This window comes from Bos indicus x Bos taurus, chromosome 9, assembly GCF_003369695.1.
Source record: "Bos indicus x Bos taurus breed Angus x Brahman F1 hybrid chromosome 9, Bos_hybrid_MaternalHap_v2.0, whole genome shotgun sequence".
NCBI classification, from domain to species: Eukaryota; Metazoa; Chordata; class Mammalia; order Artiodactyla; family Bovidae; genus Bos; species Bos indicus x Bos taurus.
In genome coordinates, this window is record NC_040084.1 from 45,264,848 (window position 1) to 45,287,009 (window position 22,162).

At 36.1% G+C, this 22,162-nt stretch overlaps 1 protein-coding gene across 7 annotated transcripts in view; it reads left to right on the plus strand.

Moving 5' to 3' along the window:
- The window catches only part of HACE1 (HECT domain and ankyrin repeat containing E3 ubiquitin protein ligase 1), a 118,346-nt gene that overhangs the window by 21,376 nt on the left and 74,808 nt on the right, over positions 1–22,162 (plus strand). For 4 of the 7 annotated variants that reach the window (XM_027551322.1, XM_027551324.1, XM_027551323.1 and 1 more), the window contains 2 exons: positions 2,231–2,362; positions 18,620–18,702. In XM_027551322.1, the coding sequence (XP_027407123.1) occupies positions 2,231–2,362; positions 18,620–18,702 (215 nt within the window). Of the gene's footprint in view, positions 1–2,230; positions 2,363–18,619; positions 18,703–22,162 lie in introns of those variants that run through there. The other 3 variants (XM_027551326.1, XM_027551327.1, XM_027551328.1) reach the window with 2 other exon arrangements.

Here is a 22,162-nt window from a genome sequence, read left to right on the forward strand (position 1 = left end):
TTTTATTTTCTTTGTAGCAATTGTAAGTAACATTATTTTTAATTTTGATTTCTGCATGTTCATTGCTAGTACATAGAGATACAATTGCTTTTTATGAGTTGATCACATATCTTGTGACCTTGCTGAACTCACTTGATTAATTCAGGAGTTTCTGGTAGACTCCTTAGGATTTTCCACATAGATAATCATATCATCTGCAAATTAAGATAATTATAACTTTTCCTTTTCAATCCATATGTCTTTTCTGTTTCTCTCTTCATTGCAGCTCAGAATTTTGTTTTCTAAATGTGTATTGTCAATTCTTTGCTAGAGTTTCCCTGAACTTTGTAAATATCCTCATAACATATGTTCACTACCTTTCATCTTGAATAGTTTTGAGGGAGTCTGTTACGGAGACTGCTGATTGATTTCTTGGCTTGCTGTACAGTGTTATTTGGAATATCTCTTCACCATCATCCTGGAGATGCCTTTGCCTTTCTCTTGTTTTGGGTTTTTATTTATATACATACCTCGGAGATACTGCAGGTTCTGTTTCTGACCATGTTAATAAAATGAATACTGAAGTAAAGCGAGTCACACAGATCTTTTGGTTTCTTAGTTCATATAAAAGTTATATGTGGAGAAGGAAATGGCAACCCACTCCAGTATTCTTGCCTGGAGAATCCCATAGACAGAGGAGCCTGGCAGGCTACAGTCCATGGGGTTGCAAGAGTTGGACACGACTTAGTGCACTGTCTCACCCCAGAGATCCTGCCACATATACCACAAAAACCAAACATCCCCCAATGACCTTGGCCCCACTGTTCCAATCACTCCCAGGTGGGAATTCAGGCACATGTCCACAGAGGTCACAGACAACATACATACGGTTCTGTTATGTCCCATATATTACCCTTTCATGTCCCAAGGAAGACATTTTCTCTTAGAGATTTTCATTTAGTGTATCTTTAAAAAATCTTGTGTTAAACTTGCCTCCATCTTTTTCTTGGGTAAGGACAACCCAGAAATGGCCCTTTTGTGTCTGTGATGTTGCCATTCACAGCTTTCTTGATAGGCCTAGTACAATCTTGAGAACAGGGTTGCTGTATGCTGAGTGTCAGACGGTAGCTCTTAGCTTTGCCTATCTTAGGTAGTTATGCTGTGCATTTTTTATTGGTGTACCATGTTTGATTTGTCCCTAATACCTTTGAAGTTTTTCTGAGAAATGAATAATGCAACATGAACTTATTAAAATACATTTTAAGCCTTTAAAAAAAAAAGTTATATGTAACCAAGAGACACTGTAGGGTGTTTACTACCTTTTGGGGGAGTTCTGTGATCTCAATTTTCCTTTACTGGCTTAGGGGTCATCTTTCTGTTCTGACAAAATAGACAAAAGCTTCCAAAATGGGTTGCTATTGTATTCTCTCCTGTTCTTTATCTTAATGTGCATATTCAGTTGCTCAGTAGTGTCCAAATCTTTGCAACCCTTTGGACTGTTGTCTGGGAGGCTGCTCTGTCCAAGGGATTTTCCCAGCCAGAATACTGGAGTGGGTTGCCATTTCCTCCTCCATTATCTTAATAGATCTGTTGTTTAAGAAAAAGTACCCTTTATTGTCATTTCAGTGGTTTGGGAAGAAGTAGGAGCTGGTTCTTGGGTTCAAAGCTACCATTTTAAAACAAGTTACATGATATATTTTTTTTAATGGAAAAAAGGCCAATGAAAAATGCATGGACAGCATAGACCAAAGTTACAGCATTATCTTTGAGTTGTAGACTTCTAGACGTTTTATATTTTTTATCCTCCCCATGTGTGTTATTTATGTATGTTTTATGCATTACATGTAAAATATAGGAAATAAAGAATATGACCCCTACTGTGTTGATTATTTTTTATCTTATGTTTGTTTCTGGGGAAGGGAAAATGTTCAGTACCTCTTCTCTAGAGATAAGCTATACCTACAGTCCATGGTCATCTAAGAAGCAGAGTATTAGTGATCCTCAGTTTAGGATTTTTAATTACTTTGAACATTGCAAAACTTGATTTTGAAGTACATGACTGTGTAACCTATATCCTGATACATATTTTCCCCCATTTAAAATATAGGAAAAAATTATATTGGCTTAAATTTTAATTTTAATCTTTGGTATGCATGTAGTGCTCACAGTTGAGAAATAATTGCATTATTTATTTGCTGTTTTTATATGAAATACTCCTGCATAAATGTTAAGTAACTAAATGGCTGTACAGATACACTGGCTGGCTGTGAATGGGCGGACAGAACTACTCCATGACCTTGTACAACACGTCAGTGATGTCGATGTTGAGGATGCGATGGGGCAGACAGCGCTGCATGTGGCCTGCCAGAATGGTCACAAGACGGTAAATTAAGCCTCAAGGACTTTAAGTTGCATGTGTTTTTTTTTTGTAAACTTTGAATCGATGAAAAACTTTTCACTGTGCATAATTGGAAACATAAAGCAAAATCTTAAAACATTTTCTGCATCATGTGCACTTCTAATTAGTATATTCTATGTGGATAAAAGGAACAGCAAATAGTGCTTTTAAATATGTTTAATGTAATTTGGATTTCAATTTTATTTTTGATTCATAAATTTATTAGCTATGTGTTTTAAATTTTAAATATTAACAAATAATTTGTTTATAATGTTTATTCTGTTGTCAGTTTTATCAAACAACTATTTTATTTTATTTTTTTTACCATTTTCATATTTTTACCATTAAGCCTCAAGTTTTGGAATTAGACCATGAAGAGAGTAAACTCCAACTTTGCTTAAATAGTTCAACTTGGGTTATCACATTTTTCTACTCCCGTGGCATATAAGTACTATATATAAGTACTAGAATCACAGCTGTTTTCTTTCTTACTTTTGATTTCTAAAATCATGCATTTGTTTTACGGCAGTACTTTACTGTTATCCCTATGTATAAACATTTGACTTTTAAAATTGCTAATAGTTTTCTTTCTCATTAGGAGACTGCTACCTTATTTAAAGATTGTTGGCTTAAGATTTTAGATTGACTTTCTGCCTTTTATAATTTCATATCCTGGTTACTTTCAGTTTTTTCCCACATTTAACATTATGGATAATAGAATATTATTTATTTGCTAACTAAAATGAAAAACCAACTGAAAACAAAAAAACACTGCCGGCATCTACAAAGATAAAAAGTTTATGTTTATTATTTTGTACACATTCTGAGTCTAATGTTTTTGTTGGGAAAATTCTTGGTGGAATCTGGATTTCTGTCTTTGCAAACACTTTTTTCTTAACCTGGGTTCAGGCTGTTGGCTCCTACATACTTAGATGCTTTATGTATGACCTCAATTCACAAAATATTACACTTCTTTAAGGTAGTGAGCTCAAAGTTTACATTGTCATATGTTTAATAAGAGTTGGATAAAAGAGATATATGAATATTTTTTTCTTTCCTGGCATTTCTTCTGAACACCAGTGTTCATTATTATTCTTTTGTCTTTTATCATCTGAAAACTAATTCAGTGTTTTTAGGATTATTCCTTTTCATTACTTTTTACTTTCTGCAAGTCAGTATTACTAAATTTAAGAAGTATTCTGGGTGGGGGAAAAATCATCTAAAATCTAATCTTGACAGACCCCAGTAAGCAACCGTTGCCTGTTAGAGTCCTGCTGGTAGCTCTTACTCAACAGAAAAGCACCTGCTTTAATATTAAACACTCTGCTGAAACAAATGAGTGGCATATCATTTACTAAGATTGCAAACTGTATCTGTTGCCCAGTAATTTGTGTAGTAAAAAACTAAATTCAGATTAGGAATTATCTACAAAAGCTAATTTTAGGTGCCTTGAGCCAGTGAAGAAGCAAAAATTACTCAGAAAACCTTGGTTCAAAACATGTGCATTACAGGGTGCATTGAAAATTTAGAATTGCCTACTGAAGTTATTGAAGAGTAGTTAGTATAATACACTCCATATGGTTTACAACCTAAAGCAGGTGTGGTAAAGTAAGAGAGAATTGCTCATAGTCAGATGGCCTTTGAAGAACTGTATTTTCAGATTTATAGGTGGCCTGACTTCATGGTGGTGATGGGTTTCACAGGGTGAGATTTTACAGATATAGTACAGGAGGACGAGTGTAAAAAGCCACGTTGACTTGTGGTTGATTGTATTAGTGAGTAAGGTTCCTTTATATTTGGTCCATTATAGTTACCTGCGAGGATCATACACAAAGGTAATGCTTAGCACTATTTTCCAATTCATTGTATATATTTTTAGTCCTTCGATTAGGGCAAGAAGGAATCTTGAAAAATTAGTCCATTTCCTAGCCTCCAGATGGCATTCCACCTCTAAAAATCTGTGTTGATAGTTATGTTAATTGTCATAATGTATTTCTGGGATCTGTTCAAATCTTAGTGGATGAGGTTATTCTTTTATCTTAAGTTGAATTTGATTTAAGGGCTCTGAGATGTAAGTTACTACAGGGTGTAGGGATTATTGATTTTGCTTTTAACTGTATATCTTACCATAAGTTGAACAAAGTCTAAAATGCTTTGTCAGGTATCAGCAAATGAAAATGGCCTTTGTGTTGTCTCCAGGTAGTTAACTTTTGCGTAAACTCATTAAAAGGTCTTCAAAACTTATGTCCATGTAGACATATACCAGTCCACATAGGTTTTAAGATTCTATTTTTAAGTTTAGAATCAATACTATATATTGATTATATATTTTATGGGGCTTCCCAGGAGGCTCAGTGGTAGAGAATGCACCTGCCAGTGCAGGAGACACAGGAGATGTGGGTTGGATCCCTGGGTTTGTAAGATCCCCTGGAGTAGCAAATGGCAAGCCACTCCAGTATTCCTGCCTGGAAAATTCCATGGACAGAGGAGCCTGGTGGACTGCAGTGCATGAGTCGCAAAGAGTCGGACAGGACTGAGTATGTACACATATTTTATAGAATAAAATGTAAAACTTTAGAGAGGGAAAGAAGCTCCATTAAAAATATTTTTAAAAGCATATCAGCTCTTTTCAAATTAAAGAGGATGATATGATAAAGAAATGCTCTGAAATTTACCTTTTAATCTCATTTTAGGGAAAATCTCAAGAATGCATGAAAAGATTTTGAACTGGCTAAGAGCTCTAAAGCTTTGTAGAATTTATAATTGAATACTTTATTCTTGCTTTGATGACACATAAATTGTAGATTTACATTACTTTTTTTACAGATAAAAGATTTGGAAGAAAGATTGATTTTGTCATAATTAAGAAATCAAGTAATTTTTGACATGATTTCATATAGATACATGTGTTTTGTTAGAGGTAAATCAAGATAAGGATGTTTTCATCCTCTTGCTGGAAGGAAGTGGTTTGGTCAGTTGAAGACTACAGTATGATCATTTTTGTCCTTGTGACAATAGCATTATGATTTTAAACTACTTCAGTTCTGACTCTTGCGACCCCCTGGACTGTGCCAGGCTTCCCAGTTCTTCACTATCTCCTGGAGTTTGCTCAAATTCATGTCCATTGAATCAGTGATGCCATCTAACCATCTCATCCTCTGCTACCCTCTTTTCCTTTTGCCTTCAGTCTTACCCAGCATCAGGATCTTTTCCAATGAGTTGGCTTTTCTCATCAGGTGATCAAAGTATTGGAATATCAGCTCCAGCATCAATCCTTCCAGTGAATGTTCGGGATTGATTTCCTTTAGGACTGACTGATTTCATCTCCTTGCATTCCAAGGGACTCTCAATATTCTCCAGCACTGCAATTCAAAAGCATCAAGTCTTGGGCACTCAGCCTTCTTTATGGTCCAGCTCTCACATCCATACATGACCACTGGAAAAACCATAGCTTTGACTATATGGACCTTTGTTGTCAAAGTGACATCTCTGCTTTTTAATATGCTGTCTAGGTTTGTCATGGTTTTTCTTCCAGGGAGCAAGTGTCTTAATTTCATGGCTGCAGTCAACATCTGCAGTGATTTTGGAGCCCAAGAAAAGAAAATCTATCATTGCTTCCACTTTTCCCCCTTCTGTTTGCCATGAAGTGATGGGACCAGATGCCATGATCTTAGTTTTCTGAATGTTGAGTTTAAGCCAGCTTTTTTGCTCTCCTCTTTCACTCTCATCAAAAAGCTCTTTAGTTCCTCTTTACTTTCTGCCATTAGAATGGTATCATCTGCATATCTGAGACTGTTCATATTTTTCCCTGCAATCTTGATTCCAGCCTGTGATTCATTCAGCTCAACATATCTAATGATGTACTCTCTGCATAGATGTTAAATAAGCAGGGTGATAGTATACAGCCTTGTCTTACGCCTTTCTCAATTTTGAACCAGTCTGTTGTTCCATGTCTGGTTCTGTTGCTTCTTTACCCGCATACAGGTTTCTCAGGAGACAGGTAGGGTGGTTTGATAGTCCCATCTTTTTAAGAATTTTCCACAGTGTGATCCACAATGTCAAAGGCTTTAGCATAGTCAATGAAGCAGAAATAGATGTTTTTCTGGAATTACCTTGCTTTCTCTGTGATCCAACAGATGTTGGCAATTTGATCTCTGGTTCCTCTACCTTTTCTAAATCCAGCCTGTACATCTGGAAGTTCTCAGTTCATATACTGCTGAAGCCTAGCTTGAAAGATTTTGAACATTACCTTACTAGCATGTGAAACAAATGCAATTGTACAGTAGTTTGAACATTCTTTGGCATTGCAATGAAAACTGACATTTTCCAGTCCTGTGACCACTGCTGAGTTTTCCAAATTTGCTGACACACTGAGTACAGCACTTTAACAGCATCATCTTTTAGGATTTGAAATAGCTTATCTAGAATTCCATCACCTCCATTAGCTTTGTTTATAATAATGCTTCCTAAGGCCCACTTGTCTTTACACTCCAGGATGTCTGCCTCTAGATGAGTGACCACAGCATTGTGGTTACCCAGATCATTAAGACCTTTTTTGTACAGTTCTTCTGTGTATTCTTGCCACCTCTTCATCTCTCCTGCTTCTGTTAGGTCCTTACTGTTTCTGTCCTTTATCCTCCCCATTCTTCATTCTTGCATGAAATGTTCCCTTTCCCCAATTTTCTTGAAGAGATCTCAAGTCTTATCCATTCTATTGTTTTCCTCTATTTCTCAGCATTGTTCATTTAAGAAGGCCTTCTTACCTCTCCTTGCTATACTCTGGAACTCTGCATTCAGTTTGGTATACCTTTCCCTTTCTTCCTAGCTTTTCACTTCTCTTCTTTCCTCAGCTATTGGTAAAGCCTCCTCAGACAATCATTTTGCCTTAAATTTCTTTTTCTTTGGGATGATTTTGATTACTGCCTCCTATACATTGTTCCAGTCTTCTGTCCATAGTTCTTCAGGCACTCTGTCTACCGGATGTAATCCCTTGAATCTATTTGTCATCTCCACTGTATAGTCATAAGGGAGATGATTATACCTGAATGGCCTAGTGGTTTTCCCTACTGTCTTCAATTTAAGCCTGAATTTTGCAATAAGGAGCTGATGATCTGAGCCACAGTCAGCTCCAGATCTTGTTTTTACTGAGTTTATAGAGCTTCTCCATCTTTGGCTGCAAAGAATATAGTCAGTCTGATTTTAATACTGACCATTTGGTGATGTCCATGTGCAGAGTTGTCTCTTGTGTTGTTGGAAAAGGGTGGTTCCTGTGACCAGTGTATTCTCTTGACCAAACTCTCTTAATATTTGCCTTGCTTCATTTTATACTCTAAGACTAAACTTGCCAGGTATCTCTTGACTTCCTACCTTTGCATTCCAATCCCCTCTGATGAAAAGCACATCTTTTTGTGGTGTTAGTTCTAGAAGGTCTTGTAGATTTTAATAGAACCAGTCGATTTCAACTTCTTTGGCATCAGTGGTTGAGGCATAGACTTGAATTACTGTAATGTTGAATTGTTTGCCTTAGAAATGAACGGAGACCATTCTGTCATTTTTTAGATTGCACCAAGTACTGTATTTTGGACTCTCTTGTTGACTATAAGGGCTGCTCCATTTCTTCTAAGGGATTCTTGCCCACAGTAGTAGATATAATGGTCATCTGAATTAAATTTGTCCATTCCTGTCCATTTTAGTTCACTGATTCCTAAGATGTAGATGTCCACTCTTGTCATCTCCTGCTTGACCACATCTAATTTATTCAGTTGCTAATTCATGTCTGACTCTTTGCAACCCCATGAACTGCAGCATGCCAGGCTTCCCTGTTCTTCACTATCTCCCTGAGTTTGGTCAAACTGATGTTCATTGAGTCAGTGATGTCTTCAACCATCTCGTCCTCTGGTGTCCCCTTCTCCTTCTGCCATCAATCTTTCCCAGCATCAGGGTCTTTTCCAATGTGTCAGCTCTTTGCCTTGATTCATAAACCTATCATTCTGTGTTCCTATGCAATAGTCTTCTTTACAGTATGAGACTTCACTTTCAACACATCTACAACTGAGCATCATTTCCACCTTGGCCCAACTACTTCTTTCTTTCTGGAGCTATTAGTAATTGCCGTCTACTTTTCCCTAGTAGCATATTAGACACCTCTTGACCTGGGTAACTCATCTTCTGGTGTCATATCTTTTTGCCTTTTCATACTGTTCATGTGGTTCTTGAGGCTAGAATACTGGAATGGTTTGCCATTCCCTGCTCCAGTGGACCACATTTTCTTAGAACTCTTCACTATGACCCATCTGTTTGGTGGCTCTGCATGGCATAGTTCTTCACTTTATTAAGTTACACCAGCCCCTTCATCAAGACAGGCTGTGATCCATGAAGGGGAGCTATACAATACCAGAATTATTGTATTGTCTGTGGATATTGATTTCAAATAGAAAATTGTTTGAGAATTTGATTATTCATCTGGCTTACTATATAGTCTGGCAACTGTTTTTCTTCGTCTATCCTTATCTATCTCCTAAGGTATATTCTGTCTACTGATTACATAATTAAAGAAAGTGTTGTGAGCACTTTGGAAGACACTTAAGAGTAATGATACTATTGGTACTATTATTGCCATTATTAATATTGATGATATGAATCTGTAAAAACAGTACAAGGATCACTACCTGAACTCTTGAATTCATTTACTCTTGTGCAGTAAGCTAGGCCCAGTGTGTTGTTTGATTTTTAATCTCATTTTTAGAAGTATAGTAAAAAAACTTATATTGTTGTGAAGGTGTAGTTGCTGAATCGTGTCTGACTCTGTGACCCCATGGACTGTAGTCCGCCAGGCTCCTCTGTCCATGGGCAAGATATATGTATAATTGACTCCAATTTTTTTGACAATGAGTTGAACTTACTTTTTGATAACTTTTTTCATTGTCTTTAGGTCTTTAAGATTTATTGATGCGTTTAATTGCCACAAATGGTTGATTACTGTTTTTGTTGAATAACTTGGATTTAGAAACTCTGGAGAACTGTCAGTTGGTTCAGTCTCAATTTTATGTAAGTCAGAGTATATAGCAGTATTAGTTTTTGGACTAATTTCAGTTCACTTAAAAAAGAAATTTTATTTTTATCAGAATAAACTTTATAGTGCTAAATTTATACAGTGATATGAAGGTTCACAAGCAATATGAAATGATAGTTGAACTATGCTTAGAGTAGATGATCTTTGATAGAACTGACTGCATTTTATTCCCCTAAAACTGTAGGCTTGTTAAGGAACAGTTCACTTATGTTCAGTCAGCTCTCTTGAAATTTTTAGCCAGCTTCCAAGCTTTTCATCCAGAGAATTATAGGACAGCCATGCAAACTTAATTGAAAGCTTTTGCAAAAACATTACCTTAATTCAGCCTTGAGGCACAATGGTAGATGTACTTAACATTTCAGAGTGTGTTTTAGGTTCAGAGTAATTTTATTTATTCTGATGTTAGAATTTTCCTTTCATCACTTCTGAGAAATGTGAGCATATAAAAGAAAGTTCTGTTACTGTGGTTTTTTTCTAACGCAACTGGATAATATTGATTTTTGCTTGATATTACATATGGATTCAGTCTCAATAGGCTTAGGTGGACAGGTTTCTAGAGAAGACCTGTGTAAACCAGTCACAGATTAGTGAGTTGGCCGTTTCATTTAGTATATAAGTTGTTTGTGCTTTGCTGTCCTGTCATCAGAATTACTTTTAATAAGAGATGAAAGATGCTTTTTTTGTTTTTTGATTATCATTTCTTTAGTAATGATAATACAGCAACTCAGATTTTTACTTATGGTTTAATGTAGAATAACTGTTCCTTTTTACTTTGATCATTGTTGTTCAGACAGTTGACATTGATAAAGTAGAGCTGCCTTGGATTTCTTGCTTTGTAATTTATCAGCTTATTGGGCACAGGTGGTCTTGGTTAGTCGCTGCCTTCAATTAAATGACTTTTGAGATTGACCCAAACATTAGGTTTGCACATTAGTTTTCCACTCAGGATGTTGTTTTATCACTTGAAAGGTCATGAAGTCTGTTGAAAGTGTAGTTTCTTTTTATGGATTTCTTGAAGGCCATATGCAAATCCCCTTTCAATGCTTTTCTTTCAGGATTCCTTCCCAGCAGTTTCTTACTCTGTAAGGAGGAAGACTCCCATTGTAGATTACCTAGGAATAGGAGAATAGTGTGATGTTGTTGTTGTTTTAAAGGGAAGAGGGCCGGACAGGGAATTTGAAGTTCTGAATTATTAAAAAGCATGTTTTCCTGACCTATATTAGATACATAAAATAATTTCAGTTCAGTGTAGTTCTTAAAATTGTTATGTTAACTTGAAAGATATAGGTAATCAGCTATCAGTCACATATTTATGTTACTATACCTTTACGTGTTTACCTTTACTAAATTGTAAGCTGCTAAACTTAATTTTTGCAAGTAAGTGAGAAGCCATGAAATTTTGAAAACAGGACTTATGACAATTGTAAATTACAATGTTTTTTTTTTTTTTTTGGACTTCACGGCTTATAGTCTTTTAAACACATGCAGTGCAGTTTTCACAGAAGTATTTGTATGTAGGGGCTTAGGGGTGAGAAATTTGCTAAAACAAATTGAATCCAGATCTGCCATAGAGAATCCTATCAGTTTTTCTGATAGCACTAAATCATGGTCTAGCACACTACATATTTTATTTCTTATATCCCTTTGTTTTCCTTTTCCATGAGAATGTAAACTTTATGAAGGCAGGTGTTCGTCCATTTTTGTTCAGTGCTGGGACTCTTGCATCTAAAGTGGTCCCCCCCTACTAGCACATACAAACTTTGAAATTTTTGATATGAGGGAGAATGGACTATTCAAATGCAAAATCTTTCCAACCAGTATTCTTCTGCCATTTTCTTTCCATTTCTGAATGTTTGTATTTTTTTTTCTTTTGTAACTTTAAGAGAAGTGTATGTTGATAGTGCTCATTCTTATAAAGGATTGTATCTGATTTGTTTGTCTGTTACTGAAAACTTCTTGGGGATTTTAGTAGCTGAATCCAGAATTCTCTTCAATTATGTTTTGCCTTGTGCTTCTATATAATTTAAAATCCTTAGGTAGTATTGTTTGTTCAAGACCTTTTATATTTTTAATTTAATAAATACTCAAGAGTTTCCTCCAACTGAATTTTCCTTGTTTCAGAGTTATTATACATATAGGTAGTTTAACATAGACTGGAAATTTTAAAACAACCAAACTTTTAAGTTATGTGACTTTCTTGCTCCTTTTATTATGTAATTTAATCAATAATTGAACTCTGCAGTATCCTTTCTCCTGTTACAGAGCTTTTACAAAAAGAAATCTGCGAACTTTTTTTTTTAAATCACGAACATTGATGACTTTTCACTCATTTCAGTGCTGCAAGGCAATTTTTTTTCCTTTACCTTCAAATCCCTTTATGTATTTTTTATTCTTACTTTGAGGGAAGTGGGTTTTTCTCCTTGTTTGTCTTCAGGCAACATTTCATCTGCATGGGATCTATTGAAGCTTTTAGAAAATATTTGTTTCTTTTAATGGTTGTATATTTTGAGGCTCTTAATTGGGATAATTTTGTTAGAAAAGAAGAAAGATTTATGAATATAAAAGAAAATGCTGGATGAGCTTTTTCTTCTTTCTTAATCAAGTGTTTTCCTAAGAACAGAATTTTTAATGTATTTGTAGAATATTTACTATGTACAAGGATATGATAGAAATGTATTACAGTTCATCTTGTGCATCTTACTTTCTTGCTATGATTTGCCTGAAGTTTTACTACTTTGTAGAGGAATATGTTAGTTTAATGGCTAGTTTATTTTACTGTGAACTCTGCAGTATAAATTTTAAAAATGCAGAAATAATGTGAAAACTATGTGGATTTAGAAATGGCATTATTTAAAAGCTAAACACAAATAACTTATGTTGGTCCTTGAGCTTGACTCTTAAGTAGGTATTTATAGGGAACTATTAGATCATCTACAATTAATGTAATTTAAGAAGATATTCCAGATTAACCATAATTCTATTTACTATTCTGAATTTAGAAAAATTAGAATTTCTGTTTTTTTGGTAAATTGTCTGGTGGTTATGACCATGGACTTAGGTTTTAATCCCTGCTCCCCTGTTTATTTGTGTATTGGGGTGCATATTACTTGACCCCTTTGAGACTGAGTTTCCTACTTGTAAAACTGGAGAGAAGAATATCAACTTCCCCATAGGTTGCAATAAATGAAATGATAAATGCTTATTAGCACAGTGTCCAAGCACATGCTAAGGTTATTTGTATTATTATATCATTATATACTTTTAGTTGTTATATAATTTTTATGAATGCATAATATGTTTTGTTAATTACTTAATTCAACTCCTCTCTGGTTGCTGTATCTCAGTTGAATAAATATTAATATGTGTTTTTGATGTAATTGACTTCATCTCTTCTGTGCCTTTTGAGAGATGGTTTATTGTCTATGTACTTTCTGTAACAGTCAGTGAACATTATTGCTGCTATCCGTCTCACTTCGGATTTGGATCACACAAACACAGCTAGGTCAGAGGTCAAAAAGGCAATAACCATGATCAAAAGGTTCAAGTGGGCCTTGCCTTATAAAATAATAACCTAAGTGCTTATTTTCTTATATTTGGGAGTTGTTCTTGACCACTCCTCCTGAGTTTCACAATTGTATAGCTGATGATAAAGTTTAATATAATAATGTTGCTATTATGTAGATTTTTGAATTCCTCCTGAAATAGAAGTAAATTCAAATAGCAATAATATATGAATAACTTATCTCTTAAAATATTTTTTATCAAAATCTTTGTAATACAAAATTATACTCCCTTAAATACCCTTCTTTCTCAATTCATGATCATTAGGCAACAATTTTTGATTCTTTTAGCTTCTCTTCTTGTATCTATTTCCACATAATATTCTTCTATTGTTCTTTCTTAATTTATGACTTTTAGATATCACTGAATCATTTCTTGTTATAGTGAGTGAGGATTTAACTAATTTAAATCCTCTTCCCATGCAGTATCTTCCCATTTCTAAAATTAATTATATCACATTTTTGTGAGACAGTATTCAGTTCAGTCGCTCAGTTGTGTCTGACTCTTCGCGACCCCATGAACTGCAGCACACCAGGCCTCCCTGTCCATCACCAACTCCTGGAGTCCACCCAAACCCATGTCCATTAAGTCGGTGATGCCATCCGACCATCTCATCCTCTGTCATCCCCATCTTTCCCAGCATCAGAGTCTTTTCAAATGAGTCAGCTCTTCGCATCAGGTGGCCAAAGTATTGGAGTTTCAGCTTCAACATCAGTCCTTCCAATGAACACCCAGGGCTGATCTCCTTTGTTGTATATAGTTCAGTAAATATTGTTTACTGCTGAGTCAAGTAGTATAATACAATAACATTTTCTCTAGGATAACTATTAACTTTGCTCATTTTTGTTTTTGTTTCTGGTGTGTGAATCAGTTGTTGTTTAGTCACTAAGTCATGTCCAACTCTTTGCTACCTTGTGGACTGCAGCATGCCAGGCTTCTTTGTCTTTCACCATCTCCTGGAGTTTGCTCAAACTCGTGTCCGTTGAGTCGGTGATACCATCTAACCATCTCATCCTATGTTGCCCCCTTCTCCTCCTGCTTTCAATCTTTCTCAGCATCAGTGTTTTCCAGTGAGTTGGCTCTTTGCATCAGGTGGTCAAAGTATTGGAGCTTTAGCATTAGTCCTCCCAATGAATATTCAGGATTGATTTCCTTTAGAATTGACTGATTTGATCTTACTGTCCAGGGGACTCTTCTCCAGCACCACAGTTCAAAAGCATTGATTCTTCAGTGCTCAGCCTTCTGTATGGTTCAGTTCTAGCATCTCTGTGTGACTACTGGAAAATCCATTGCTTTGATTATATGGACCTTTGTTGGCAAAGTGATGTCTCTGCTATTTAATACACTGTCTAGGTTTGTTATAGCTCTTCTTCCAAGGAGCAAACGTCTTTTAATTTTGTGGCTGTGGTCACTGTTTGCAGTGGTTTTGGAGCCCAAGAAAATAGTCTGCCATTGTTTCTACTTTTTCCCCATCTATTTGACGTGAAGTGATGGGAACAGATGTCATGATCTTAGTTTTCTGAATGTTGAGTTTTAAGCCAGTGTTTTTATCTTTAATTCCTCTTCCCTTTCTTCCATTAGAGTGGTATCAATGCATATATGAGGTTGTTAATATTTTCCCCTGCAATTTTGATTCTAGCCTGTGATTCATCAAGCCCAGCATTTCACATGATGTACTGTGCATATACATTAAATAAGCAAAGTAGCAATGTACAGCCTTGATGTACTCCTTTCCCAGTTTTGAGCCAGTCCATTGTTCTATGTCCGGTTCTAACTGTTGCTTCTTGACCTGCACACAGGTTTCTCAGGAGACAGGTAAGGTGGCCTGGTTATTCCTGTCTCTTTAATAATTTTCCACAGTTCATTGTGATCCACACAGTCAAAGGCTTTAGAGTAGTCAATGAAGCAATTCAGTTCAGTTCAGTTGCTCAGTCGTGTCCGACTCTTTGCAACCCCATGAATTGTAGCACGCCGGGCCTCCGTGTCCATCACCAACACCCGGAGTTCACTCAAACTCACGTCCATCGAGTCGGTGATGCCATCCAGCCATCTCATCCTCTGTCGTCCCCTTCTCCTCCTCCTTCCAATCCCTCCCAGCATCAGTCTTTTCCAGTGAGTCTATTCTTCGCATGAGGTGGCCAAAGTACTGGAGTTTCAGCTTTAGTATCATTCCTTCCAAAGAAATCCCAGGGCTGATCTCCTTTAGAATGGACTGGTTGGATCTCCTTGCAGTCCAAGGGACTCTCAAGAGTCTTCTCCAACACCACAGTTCAAAAGCATCAATTCTTCGGCGCTCAGCTTTCTTCACAGTCCAACTCTCACATCCATACATGACCACAGGAAAAACCATAGCCTTGACTAGACAGACCTTTATTGGCAAAGTAATGTCTCTGCTTTTTAATATGCTGTCTAGGTTGGTCATAACTTTTCTTCCAAGGAGTAAGTGTCTTCTGATTTCATGGCTCCAGTCACCATCTGCAGTGATTTTGCGCCCAACAATAAAATCTGACACTGTTTCAACTGTTTCCCCATCTATTTCCCATGAAGTGATGGGACCGGATGCCATGATCTTCATTTTCTGAATGTTGAGCTTTAAGCCAACTCTTTCACTTTCCTCAAGAAGCTTTTGAGTTCCTCTTCACTTTCTGCCATAAGGGTGGTGTCATCTGCATATCTGAGGTGATTGATATTTCTCCCGGCAGTCTTGATTCCAGCTTGTGCTTCTTCCAGCCCAGCATTTCTCATGATGTACTCTGCGTAGAAGTTAAATAAGTGACAATATACAGCCTTGACATACTCCTTTTCCTATTTGGAACCAGTCTGTTGTTCCATGTCCAGTTCTAACTGTTGCTTCCTGACCTGCATATAGGTTTCTCAAGAGGCAGGTCAGGTGGTCTGGTATTCCCATCTCTTTCAGAATTTTCCACAGTTTATTGTGATCCACACAGTCAAAGGCTTTGGCATAGTCAATAAAGCAGAGATAGATATTTTTCTGGAACTCTCTTGCTTTCTCCATGATCCAGCAGATGTTGGCAATTTGATCTCTGGTTCCTCTGCCTTTTCTTTTTTTTTTTTTTTTTTGCTTTTTAAATTTTATTTTATTTTTAAACTTTACATAATTGTATTAGTTTTGCCAAATATCAAAATGAATCCACCACAGGTATACATGTGTTCCCCATCCTGAACCCTCCTCCCTCCTCCCTCCCCATACCATCCCTCTGGGTCATCCCAGTGCACTAGCCCCAAGCATCCAGTACCGTGCATCGAACCTGGACTGGCAACTCGTTTCTTACATGATATTTTACATGTTTCAATGTCATTCTCCCAAATCTTCCCACCCTCTCCCTCTCCCACAGAGTCCATAAGACTGTTCTATACATCAGTGTCTCTTTTGCTGTCTCATACACCGGGTTATTGTTACCATCTTTCTAAATTCCATATATATGCGTTGCCTTTTCTAAAACCAGCTTGAACATCTGGAAGTTCACGGTTCACGTATTGCTGAAGCCTGGCTTGGAGAATTTTAAGCATTACTTTAGTAGCATGTGAGATGAGTGCAATTGTGCGGTAGGTTGAGCATTTTTGGCATTGCCTTTCTTTGGGATTGTAATGCAAACTGACCTTTTCCAGTCCTGTGGCCACTGCTGAGTTTTCCAAATTTGCTGGCATATTGAGTGCAGCACTTTCACAACATCATCTTTCAGATGTTTTTTTGGAATTTTCCTTGCTTTTTCTATGATCCAATAGATGTAAATCAGTAATTCTTCCTATATGCTCCCACAAAATCTTTCTCATGGTTTCTTCGAAGACAATATCATTAGATAATGTCCATTGTTTTTCTCTAAACCTGAGTATTTCTTAATCTCATCTATGTTTGATATTCTTGATTCCGCATCTTCTATTCTGATATATTGTATTCCCTTGTTTTGGAGGAGAGTATCCTTCAGTAGCTTCTTGAGAACAGATGTGTTGAAGTTAAATTTTTTGATATCTTACATAGCTAAGCATGTTTTTTATTTAAAAGCTTATATTTGAATGATAGCGTGGCTGGCTGTGGAATTTTACATTGAAAGTCATTCACTTAACACTTTTGGGGATGTTTCATCGTTTACGTTTCCATGTTGCTCTTGAAAAGTTTAATGGCAATCTGAATTCTTTTTATCTCTGGAATCTTATTATCCTCAGTATTATTAAATTTTACTTTGATATGCCTTGTTGTAGGTCTTTTAATGTATTAAGCTGTGTACTGGTGAGCCTTTTCAATCTAGTAACTTATGTTCTTCTGTTCTTGGAGATTTTTTTGGTATTATTTCTTAATTACTTCCTTTTGGTCTCTTGTCTCCTTTATTTCCCTTCTTCTCAGTTTCTATAACATGCCTCCTTGGATTGATTGGCTAGTTTTCTTAATATGTTTTTCTACTAGTTTTCCTGTTTTCTTTGTCTTTTTGATTCTTGTAGAATTTTTCAACACTGTATTTCTAAACTTCTATTGAATTTTTGAGCTTCTCAGGTGGTGCTAGTGGTACAGAACCCACATGCCACTGCAGGAGACACAGGAGACCCAAGTTCTGTCTCTGGCTTGGGAAGATCCCCTGGAGAAGGAAATGGCAACCCACTTCAGTATTCGTGCCTAGAGAACCCCATGGACAGAGGAGCCTGGTGGGCTATTTATAGTGAGTGCGTGGGGTCTCAGAGTCAGACAGGACTGAAGTGGCTTCGCATGCATATATACATTGAATTTTTACTCTTCCATCAAATTTTTAACGTCTTATTCTCTGAATATTTTCCCCCCAGAATCTTGTTTATGTCCCATGGATAGTATCTAGTCTGTCTTAAGAGTATTAGTTACTTTTTAAATTTTTTTTGCTATTATCTTTGGTTCCCTTTATTTCTTTATTTTTCTTCCTTTTTCTGTTTGTTTTTCAGGTTAGAGGCCTGCTTCAGTTCTGTCTTAAATGTTATCTGTCCATTCATGTTTATTTATCCTAAGACATGTGATAACGTGTACCCTAGTACACCTCAGATGATTGCAGAAGTGGAGCTTAGGGGACAAGATTGTATGTGAATGACTATCAGAGAAACTGAGTTGGCATTGGCTCCTGTGAACAGTAAAGGACTTCTTAGCTTTTTAGTATTTTGTATTTTAATTATTATGCTCTTTGAATTTTGAGAAGGTTAGAGCTCTGCTATCTACTATTTATTTTCAGAGGCAAAAAATTCAGATATCTAGAGCAGCACTGTCCAGTTTACTAGCCGTATGTGGCTATTTAAACTTAATTATAATAAAATAAAATTTAAAATTCCATTCCTCAGTTGTACTGGCCACATTTCAAGTCTTTGGTACCTACTTCATGTGTCAGTGATTTTCTGGAACCTTCCCAGATTAACACAATTTACATTACATTGATAATTCCACAAATACTGTGCAGTGCCCGAGGCTTGGAGCTTACCAAAAAGTGTAATTTATTCAACCACCATAATTGTCATGTTGCTACTCTTCTTTAAAGCTTCGGGTTGTGGTAAGAACTTTCCTTATTAAATGGATTAAAATTGTCGTAATTGTCTTTGTTTGACTTCTCTGGCTTTAGTTTTGTTTCTTTTCTTCCCAGACAGTGCAATGCTTGCTGGACAGTGGTGCTGATATTAACAGACCAAATGTATCAGGAGCCACTCCACTGTACTTTGCTTGCAGGTATGATATTTTATATTGCTTGATGCTCTCATTAAAGAAAGTTGCATCTGCTGTATTTCCAAACACAAACATACTTTTATATTTTCTAAAACTCTTTGTTTTCCCGGAAATACTGTGCTCCCTTTTAAGATGACATATATAGCATTATGTTTCTTTTATGTAACTGCATGATGAAAAGTGTTTTATACTGCCAGTGTTTTCATATGTTGTAAGTGGAAGCTTTTGATTTACTTGATTGCTTAAATTTTAGGCTAATTACTTGGTAAGTAATAAGAAAGGTATATCAATAATCCAGTAATTTCCATCATTCTTTTTCAAGTACCAACTTAGTTTCAATAGGATAAGCTATTAAAGTATGTCTTAGTTCAGAGCCGTGTCTTTGCTTTCTCTGGATTTGTAACTTAAAAAAAAATTCTTTAATCATTCTTATTAAATATTAAGTTATGCATTAAGTTGTTTTTACACTTTTGTTTTAGTTCATTTTCTTTAAGCATACTTTTTATTCATTGATTCATTCATGTAATAAGCAAACATTTATTTAGCACTCACTGTGTGCCATGTAGTATTAAAGGCATTAGTGATACAGTAATAAATAAAGCCCAGTCCTTAAGGAGCTGACAGCGTAATAATTATACACATACCTCCCCCCCAACCCCATACAATATGTTCAATTAGTTGCAGTTAGGAGCAGTTCACAGTACACTTGATTTTTCTTTTTGGTTTAGATTATAAGAATTGTAGTATTTATTTAGGCTCCCTATTTTAGCTATAATGCTCTCCAGAAAGCTCTTTTCTTTTTCATGTCATTTTACCGGAGGTTTAAAAAATTTTTTTCGTTGCTCTATGTTGCTTGCAGGATCTTATTTCCTTGACCAGGGATTGAACCTGAGACCTGGCGGTAAAAGAGCTGAGTCCTAACCACTGGACCCCCCAGGAATTCCCTGGAGATTTGTTTTAGCTGAAACATCTGCTTTTCTCCTTGTTTAACTTCTCTTATAGGGTCTCTAATGTTGCTTTGATCTGACTAATTCAAATCATTAAGCCTTCAATTAGAACACAAAGACTTCTGAATCTCTAGACCTCTAGATCTTCCCTGAATCCAGGTTTTTTCTCATGTTATACTTAAAATTCGATTGCTTGGCTAGAACACCCGTTCCTTTTTTGTGTCCTGAATTTATGAATAGTATAATTGATTTCCTGAAATCATATCCTATCTTGAGGGCTTATCTCTAGATCAGACCTTTCTTTGAAACTTCAGATTTGAATGTCCAGTTCTTGATTTACATCATTCCTTGGAAGTCTCAGAGAATCTCAACTGTTGACATATCCAAAATATTGCTTCTGATTTCCTTTTCAAGCCTTTTCTCCAGTTTTTCTCATCTCAGTCATTGGAACCCGTATCTTCTCAGTTGTGTAAGCCAGAAACTAGTCATTATTTTTTATTTCTCTTTATCTCTCTCTCTGACCCTCAACTTGGAGTATATTAGTAAGTAATTTCCACTTTGAGAATACATTCTGAATCTCATCACTTCTCTCTACCTTGCTAAACCACTTTAGTTAAAGTTGTAACCTCTTGTTTAGAATACTGCAATAGCCTGTTAACTGGTCTTCCTGATTCCTCTGTTGTTTCCCTACCTTCTGTTCTTTCCTCAGAAGCCATGGTGACCTTCTAAAAAATGATTTGGCTGTTATCTCTTTGTTTAAACCTTGTATTTAAACTTTTCAGTGCCTCTTTATTGAATTTCCATTAAAATCCAAACCCTGCCTTCTTTCCTGGAGGAGAAATTGGCAACCCACTCTAGTACTCTTGCCTGAAAAATCCCATGAATGGAGGAGCCTGGCAGGGTACATTTCATGGGGTCACAAAGAGTTGGACATGACTGAGCAACTGAGCATGCATGTATGCCTTCTTTCACGAGACCTGCGTGGTCTGACCCTGCTTAGCTCACTGTGGTTCAGCCACATTGGTTCTCTTTGAGTCTTCAAATGCAGTGGATTCTTTCCAGCAGGCTTTTTCTACATGCTTTTTGTTTTGCCTGAAATGTTCTTCCATAGACTTTCTATATGGCTGACTCCATGTGCTTCATTGTTAATTTTTAGGAAGGAATTCCTGACCAATCTAAGTAGGCCTCTCTGCATATTTCCTATTACAGCATCATGATCATTTCCTTCATCGCACTTTGTATTTTATAGTGTTTATTTACTGGTTTATAATGTGTCTCCCCTGTTGGACTGAAAGCCCAATGAAAGAAAGAATTTTGTCTTATTCATCACTTTATATTCCTTGTGTGGTACAGTGCTTTGTGTTTAGATGCTTTGGAAAGGTTTTTGAATGAGTGAATCACTGTAATTACGTTTTTGAAAACTATCTTATGTAAAACAATGCCATGTGTACTGGTAAAATATAGGTATATTAGTGTTGTACTTAACTGTCATATTCGTATAGTTAGTCTGAGCATAGGGATGTGTAAAAGAACTTTTTAGATGTGCTTTCTGCTAGTATTATATACCAGTCATTAAGTTTTAACTAGGCAAACATATCTCATTGAACAAAGATGGTTAAGCAAATGCAATTAAAATTGAAACTAGAAAATAAATTCTTTTTGTAGCAGGATGATAAATATGGAACATGGAAGATGATTCATTTTGTAGGCGGACTTCTAATTGTATTCATGATATCTAAAGGTATACATTAAAAATTATAAATTATTCCCAATGTATTGTTTCTCATAAAAGGGAAAGGAAAGTGAGAAATAGAACAAGTTGATCTTGTAGACAAGTTACAGGGCTCTAAGATAAAAAAGCTGAACTTAATGTAAGTTTTTATTGTTGAGAGATGTTAGTAGGTATATCACAACGTGTCTCATTCAAGGATCGGCTGAAACAGGTGTTTTTTTTAATTAAATTGAGAAGGTATTGAACTGTATAGGAGGTGGGGTTCAAATCACAGCCCCCAAACTGTGTAACTTCTTGACCTCTGAAGCTTTGTTTCCTTGTGAAATGGCAATACTGATACATACCTTGTGGAACCATAGTGCTAATTAAATGAGATGGCTTATTTAAAGCATCCTGCAGAGGATTTTACACTTAGTAGTTGGTAGATGCTCATTAACCCCTAGCATGCTTTTCCACACTTAGTGAGCACAGAGTTGTTTTGTCCTCATTCAGTTTCATTGCTCTGCAGGTTTTTCTAACAAATTTGACTCTTATCCCATAGTACAGGCAAGCCTTTTCTTTCTTCCTTTGTATTCTATTCTAATTCTGAACACTATTTAATAAAATAATACTACTGTGAGTGAGTCATTTCAGATTGCTTTTGAACTAAAACTATGACAGGAAGTATCTCCTGGCTGCTTTTCTTCTCTAGGTATTTTGTATGAGAATTAGGATAATTCACTAGATTTTTTTCATGTGGACTATAAGCACACACTGATTTTCTCCTTCTGCCCAAATCTTCAGG